Source organism: Capsicum annuum, chromosome 10 (genome assembly GCF_002878395.1).
Source record: "Capsicum annuum cultivar UCD-10X-F1 chromosome 10, UCD10Xv1.1, whole genome shotgun sequence".
Classification (NCBI taxonomy): Eukaryota; Viridiplantae; Streptophyta; class Magnoliopsida; order Solanales; family Solanaceae; genus Capsicum; species Capsicum annuum.
Window position 1 is genome coordinate 151,479,602 of NC_061120.1, and position 7,637 is coordinate 151,487,238.

The 7,637-nt window shown below is 34.1% G+C and overlaps 1 protein-coding gene across 1 annotated transcript; it reads left to right on the top strand.

The window, feature by feature from the left end:
- The first annotated feature begins 841 nt into the window (after positions 1-841).
- On the top strand, positions 842-6,088 carry LOC107845948 (alanine--glyoxylate aminotransferase 2 homolog 2, mitochondrial). Its single transcript, XM_016690460.2, has 9 exons — positions 842-1,261; positions 3,332-3,562; positions 3,848-4,018; positions 4,502-4,645; positions 4,733-4,912; positions 5,005-5,230; positions 5,371-5,484; positions 5,568-5,654; positions 5,805-6,088. The coding sequence occupies exons 1-9, from the start codon at positions 1,016-1,018 to the stop codon at positions 5,846-5,848; spliced, it is 1,443 nt and encodes a 480-aa protein (XP_016545946.1). The 5' UTR covers positions 842-1,015; the 3' UTR covers positions 5,849-6,088.
- The last annotated feature ends 1,549 nt before the right edge of the window (positions 6,089-7,637 follow it).

Below are 7,637 nucleotides of genomic sequence, written 5' to 3' on the forward strand. Positions count from 1 at the left end.
GGTCAAAGTTATAATTTGGTGTCAAGTTTAGGGTCATTTTAATTAGTAATTAATACATAAAAATGACCCTAAACTTGACACCAATTGTCCATTAGTAGTTAATACATGTCGATTGGTGTCAAATTTAGGATATTTTTATGTATTAACTCATAATTTTACAGTGCAGTAATAGTCCCTTTTTGTTGGCTTATATATAAAGAAAATAGAGAAGTAATATAAAATTTAAATTTACTTTGTTGGGATTTTTTTCACAGTAACTCAAAATAAGAAGTTTCAAAGATCAAGAGAATTATTAAGACTTTTTTTCCATATTTATTCCTCCTATTAATTAAGTTTTTCAACTACTTTATATTGGAAATAATTTGGAAATAATCAAAAGGATAATAGTGAAAAATAACCTTTAATTTGTGTCACTAAATGTAAGGGGTGTATCATATCTTTAATTTGTGTCCTTAAATATTTTTTATAAAGGTGTCATACCTAATTTATGCCTTAAATATTTTTAAGGCACATATCATATTTTAAAAATTCACTTAATATGAAATTTGAATGATTTTGTAGATAATAATTTTATTAAATTGAGTAACTATTTAAGAAAATAATATAATTTCTCAAGAGATCTATCCTTTTATAAGGGCGTGTCATATCTTTAATTTATATTCTTAATTTTTTTTTTTTAATGGGTGTGATATTCTAACAATTTATTTAATATAGAAATTGAAAGAATTTGTCGTCAATAATTTTCTAAAATTGAGTGAGTATTTAAGAAATTAACTCAATTTGATACTATTTCCCGTGTGATTCTATTTCCTTTTTTATTTTTTAGAAGATTAGATATAGACAAGAGTTAAAAACTTTCATATCAAACCCACCGCAATATAAACGTACTCCTCCACGTCCAATTTCATTTTGTGTCTAATTCTATTTCGACGCATTGTCATCTTTCTTAAGACCAATCTCTGACATCATCAACCAAAATTTCTCCCGGTTTCTGTCATCACCATTCACCAACAACATGCAGAGGTTTATAACAAGAAACGCAAAGTTTGTCGGAGATGTACGAGGTTGTTTATCACAACGTTGTTATTCTCAATTTGGCTTAGCATCGAAAAAAGATGATGATGATATGATGATCAATCATCCTCGGATGCCTCACTTTGATTATTCTCCACCGCCGTACAATGGACCGTCAGCTGATGAGATTTTGAATAAACGGAGGGAGTTTCTTAGCCCTTCCATGTTTTACTTCTATGAAAAACCGGTGAGTTCCTTCTCTAATTGAAAAAAAAAAAATTGAGAATTAATTCTATAATTAATTGTGTCTATCTAATAATTTTCTCTTCTAGTTGCTCGACTTCTGTTGTTTCTTATACTTCGATTGTCATTTTGTTTTATTGTGGTTGCCACCATGTGTTATTATTTGTTGTTTTTGTTACTATCTCATATCTCTTGTACTCTTGTACTTCTTTGTCCGGACTGCTTTGGACGATTTTTTCTTGAATCGAGCGTATATGGGAAATAGTCTATCTACCTGTAAGGTAGCGGCAAGGTATGCGTACATTTCATCAGTTCTAGACCCACTTTGTGGGATTATACTGGGTTTAATGTTGTTGTTGTTTGTCTAACTATTAATTGAGATTGAGATGCAATCATGTAATTAATAATGCTTTTTTGAAATATTTTGGTTGTGTTGGGGATGATTATTTTTAATATTATCTTATCTAGCCAAGTTCTGAGTTTCGGCATGCGTATTCTTGAGCAGTTAACGTGATTAGATTCCTTTGATTTTTATTTTCTTTTTGCTTATTTTCGTCTTTTTGTGATTTTATAGATCTAATTACAAGTTTAATTACCATTCCAACACTGAAATCCACGTACCAAGTAAGTTGGAGTCTGCAATATTGTACAAAATAAAAAGTACTACAAGTTCTCTGACACTTAGCTGTCTATGCAAGGTCTTTGTGGGTGTTTGGTCATACAAAATGTGAAATTTGAAAAACAAAAGTAGTTCTTTTTTTTCAAGTTGAAAAAAATATTTGGAAATTGGAGTTATGTTTGGGCATGAAACACGAGGAATGCCTTCAATTTGTTGACTCACAGATATACTTTGTTCCATTCTTCTTTCTCTTGTCTATTATGCTAGCTGTTATGAAGTTTCATTCATCACAAAGTCCCGCTTGCAGTTTTTGTGTTATACTTGACCCCGTATTTAATGTTGGTGGTCAAATTTTGTCAACGAAATGGAATATTGTGTTTATTGTGTTGATGCTAGCACAATTGAAAGCTAAAGGACATGCCTAGGCCCTTGTCCATGTTTGGGCTATCTAAACTTAAAATAAGTTGATTGATTGATATTCAAAATGACGACTTTCTCATTGTCTGCTAGTCATGAAAGATTTAACACGTGTGACATTACATAGTTTTGGAGGGTCGAAAAACTTGATTCAAGCTGAATTATTTAACAAAGTTATGAATCTTATGTACAATTATTTTCTCATTGCCAAAGAATTATGATGCAGGTTGTTTTACAATAATGGGAAAAGCCAACAGTACTAAGATTAACTCGTCTTATATAAGTTCTTACACTTTGTGATCTAAGCATGAAGGAGGAAGCTTAATTATGTCGTGGGGAAGCCTTAGGGAGTCTGCTGTTGTTGGCATTCTGAGATGCATTTGACTTGTTATAGTGAAACAGTGGTTTAGGATAAAAATTATGTGCTTGCTGTAGTGGATCTCAAAAATTTGAACTATGTCCTTTAACGTCTTGGGATAAGTATATACTGTTTATTGATGTTGGAATCAACTTCCTTTTAAGATTTCTGCACTGTTTCTTTGTGTTATTTGCCAAATCTTTTCCATGTTCATTGTATTCTTCTTCATAAACATCTTTTTTCCTTATACAAAATAAGCTGCTTTGATCTTAGTTTGCTGCTTGATGGTCCATAAATTATCTGCTGTGAATACGTCAACCTTGTGATGCTTTGGTTGTTGCTATCTTCTGCAGCTATAAGTTACCATTGAAATGAAAGTATTTTAAGATGTAATCATTTTCTTATTTTCCAAAGTTTCAAGATAAGATTTGGATTTGTTAAATACTTGGTTGGATTTGCTTTATACTTGTTGCTTTATGCCTTTTTTAATTTCCAAGAAATGCTTAAGAGCCCGTGGACCATGGCACATGGTTCAGAACTCAGTGTATAATGGGCTCGCCCCTCTATCTTCTCCGCTTGTCTTGTTCCAGATTCAGTACTTTTTAATTTCTTTGTGGTATTACTCGCTATAAATTGAGATTGAGAAGTTTCTTTGGGGTGTTTGTGGTTATTATGTACAGCTGAATCTGGTACATGGAAAGATGCAATACTTATTTGACAGCAGCGGACGTCGATATCTTGATGCATTTGGAGGAATTGCAACTGTATCTTGTGGGCACTGCCACCCTGATGTGGTAGATGCCATCGTAAACCAAACTAAACGCTTACAGCACTCAACCATCTTATATCTCAATCACGCAATTGCTGATTTTGCTGAGGCACTTGCTTCTAAGTTACCTGGTGATCTCAAGGTATTTCTTTACTCTTTGGCTTATTATGTAGAGCACTATACCAAATATATCTACAAAGTTTAACTTCAATACACAATACATGTAACTGTCCATCCATAAGATATGCGGTCAGTATCTTGGAAAATTACAAATTAGTTAACTTATATGCACAGTACTTGTAACCGTCCATAAAAAGTGAACTCAGTAGCTAGAAAATTAGGCAGGTTATCTTCTATAACGGATACAATTATAGCGTAAAAGTACTTTGCAATGTCGGTGATTGTACGTTAAATTTTGATTTTCCAGGTTGTGTTCTTCACCAATTCTGGAACCGAGGCAAATGAGTTAGCAATCATGATGGCAAGGCTGTACACTGGTTGTCATGATATCATTTCTCTAAGGAATGCTTACCATGGAAACGCAGCTGCCACTATGAGCACCACTGCACAAAGCATATGGAAATTCAACGTAGTACAGGTACAACTTTGTATTCTGCAAATTGCTATTCCTCAGTGTTTGCTTTATGAATCACTATCAAGATATCCTATGCAGAATGAATTTACTTGACCATAGCGTGAAAAAATCACACGCCCTCGTTTATGTAGTCAATCATCCGTGTGTTTTTATCAGATGACTATTATAAAGTTACTGTACAGGAGTTAATTGATTACTCTGTTACTTTACTCAGTATCTTATCATCTTTAAGAAATTACTGTCAGTCATACCATTAGATCTGATACTCGGAGGAGTTCCAGAAACAGCAAAAGAAAATTGCCTATAAATAACAAGTTTAATGTTTCTATCCATTTTAAAGGCATATTTGATTAACTATAACAACCGGAGTATTAGTTATCTGCAAGAGTATTTTGTAGGTAGCATATGATGGTGCCATAATGTACCAAACCTTGTAATGTTTCTTACTCTGTCTCTTGTTCACTTACTATCTACTTTGCTGGTCAGAGTGGAGTGCATCATGCCATAAATCCTGATCCATACAGAGGTTTGTTCGGTTCTGATGGTGAGAAGTATGCGAAGGACGTTGAAGATCTAATCCAATTCGGAACATCTGGAAGGGTTGCTGCTTTTATGTCTGAAGCTATACAGGTACTCATCCCCCAAGGTTTTACCTTGTCCATCTATTTAACATACAACATTGTGTTTATCGTCCTCTAAATGTTCTTTCAAGTGTAGGGTGTTGGTGGGATAGTTGAATTGGCTCCAGGTTACTTGCCTGCTGCATACAGCACTATACGAAAAGCTGGAGGCCTTTGTATTGCAGATGAGGTTCAAGCTGGATTTGCTCGCACTGGAATCAACTTCTGGGGATTTGAGAACCAAGGAGTGGTTCCTGACATAGTGACAATGGCAAAAGTCAGTCTATTCAACAATGACAATCTGCTATTTTCCGTACTCGATGACAAAAATTAAGCTTCTTTTACTTATTTTTTTTCTCGTTATTTCAGGGCATTGGAAATGGAATACCCCTTGGGGCTGTGGTTACAACTCCTGAGATTGCACAGGTCTTGACTCATCATAATTACTTCAACACATTTGGTGGAAATCCTGTGTGCACTTCTGCAGGACTTGCTGTCCTTAAAGTGATTGAAAAGGAAAAGCTTCAAGAAAATGCTCATGTTGTTGGTTCCTTCTTGAAAGAGCGGCTTATGGCTATCAAAAATAAGCATGAAAGTAAGATTTTATTTCTCCTTTCAACCTAATGATTATTACCTCCACAGGAGGATGATCAAATAATTATTTTGGAGGAAACACTGCATTTCTGTCATATTCACTTCCGATTGATTCAGGCTTCTGCAATAACGTTTATGCAGTTATAGGTGATGTGAGGGGAAGAGGACTGCTGCTAGGCGTTGAACTAGTCACTGATCGCAAACTGAAAACTCCGGCAAGAGCTGAAACTCTGCATATCATGGACAAGATGAAAGGTAAGTTTCTTTTAAATCATCATCCTTTGTCCTGTTATATTAAACCTTACATATTAACTTTAGTTTATCTATTCGGCTTAAAGATATGGGAGTCCTAGTTGGCAAGGGTGGATTCCGTGGAAATGTCTTCAGAATTACACCTCCACTTTGTTTCACTAAGGAAGATGCAGGTAACTTTTTAGCTCATAGAAATTCTTGCTTGCATATTTCTTTCCCCTTTTCTCGAAGGAAATTAATTGCATGTTTTCCCAATTCAAGTTTTTGCCTGTCCTTTAAACTTGAGGTTTTTGGCTCTTATATATCTAAAACTTTGATTGCAGATTTTCTGGTGGATGTCATGGATTGTGCAATGTCAAAGATATAATGACTCCTCTTCACTACACACATCATACGTGCGTCCAAGATACTACAGTACAGTTTGGCAATTACATGTCTCCTATAGGCATATGATAATGCTATAGTTAATGGAGCTCTTTTATACAGCTTTTATTTTATATATGTCAGTTGAAAAACAGCGGCTAAATGTATCTGTATGGCCTACTTCAGTACGTACAGTGTGGAACTATCATCATATAATATGAGTCAACAACTCGTTGTCTCTGGATATACTCTGTTGTTTTTCTTTATGAGCTAGCACATCATCTTATTATCGCCTGCAATCATACCTCTCGCGGCCCCAATTAGCAAAAGAAACAGGAGAGGAATGGAAGATAATATTAGGACTATTTGCCTGATATTACTGATGAGTCATCAACTAGTTGCCTAAGCATCATGTCTGTAAGGACATATTATCAAACATTTTAAACTCTGAAGCTAGGAGACAGCATATTCTTCCCTGTATTCTACTTCTTGATGGTAGTAAGGGGTGGGGGAGGGGGGTTGCTTCTTTTAGAACAGACAAGCTTTCTTTGACAGAGAGATGACTATTGACGCAGTAATGTAAAGTTCAGGAATAAAGTGCAACAAATAAGTTACATTAGATAATTTATACTGGTTGGGACCCTAATAGGTCTTACTTTAGTTTTCTTGGGTTGCAAAGGATTCTACTAGTTCTTCGTGAATCAAATTAAAGTATAAGAATTAAGTCAAATTTTTTTAGTTAGAACTAACACTATTTTTCTTTCTTTCTCACTTTTAATACGATGCCTCACCAACTGTGTGTTTGTCTCCTCTCTTTTTGAATTCACAGTAAACCTCAAGAGAATGTAATGTTTGAATAAAGTAGAGCAAAGAACTAGAGAAGGTTGAGACAAAAGTATATTTTTCCCTTTGTCTTCTAATGCTTATATAATAGTGATTGGGACTACTACTAGTGTTGGAAGATAGTCATAGAATGCAATTCAAAAAACTTTTATTCTTAGAAAAATGAATAATGGCTATTCAATTTTCAAGAATAAGTAAAAGCTAGAAGGAAAAATCTAAGTAGAAGCTATAATAAGGAGAGATGATGCGAAAGTTCCATGAATCAAGCGTCTCAATAAATGCAACAATCTTCCTTCCTTTTTTGATATATCTTCTGAGATACTTCTTCCATTTTGAGTATTGATAGGGACTCTTTTGATTATTCTTTTCCTAAATTTCTGCAATAAAATCAAGCACCAAATCATCATCAAAACTTAACATTATCACTTCTAAAATCGCCGCAAATCAGGAGGATTTATTTGGTTGATGTGCTTAGGAAAATATTTTCGGAATAAAATATGGGATAATTTTATTCTGTGTTTAGTTGGTGGGATAAAGGATAATAATCTCATGAAATGTACTAAAATGGTGATCACTAGATTTCAATATATCCTAACAAACATTAGAACCAAATAAATAACCGTACAGAAGGTCATGATATATTGATTCTTATCAGAAACTGGTGGTGATATTGTTGGGTTCAAAATCGAGATGACGTCATGTGGAAGCTTATAGTTTTACACTGCATGAGGGTGATAAATTGGATGACAAAAAAACTACAATAAAAGTATAGTATTTGATATGATGATCAATTGGACTACATGTTAAAACTAAATCAAAAAGCTTAAAATCTATTGGGAGTAATCTCCCTAAATAAGAACCTTTGATGACTACATTGTGGATGCTATTGTGTTAGGGCTTGAGAAGAGAAATCTTGTATTTATAGAAATACAAACTCTTCCTCTAAGAAA

What these genes read in the sequence shown, in the direction of transcription:
- LOC107845948 (XM_016690460.2), top strand. Translation starts at nt 1,016, where the DNA reads ATGCAGAGGTTTATAACAAGAAACGCAAAGTTTGTCGGAGATGTACGA. An exon ending in TTTACTTCTATGAAAAACCG is followed by an intron (nt 1,262 to 3,331) that starts GTGAGTTCCTTC and finishes TATTATGTACAG; the next exon opens with CTGAATCTGGTACATGGAAA. An exon ending in TATCAAAAATAAGCATGAAA is followed by an intron (nt 5,231 to 5,370) that starts GTAAGATTTTAT and finishes ACGTTTATGCAG; the next exon opens with TTATAGGTGATGTGAGGGGA.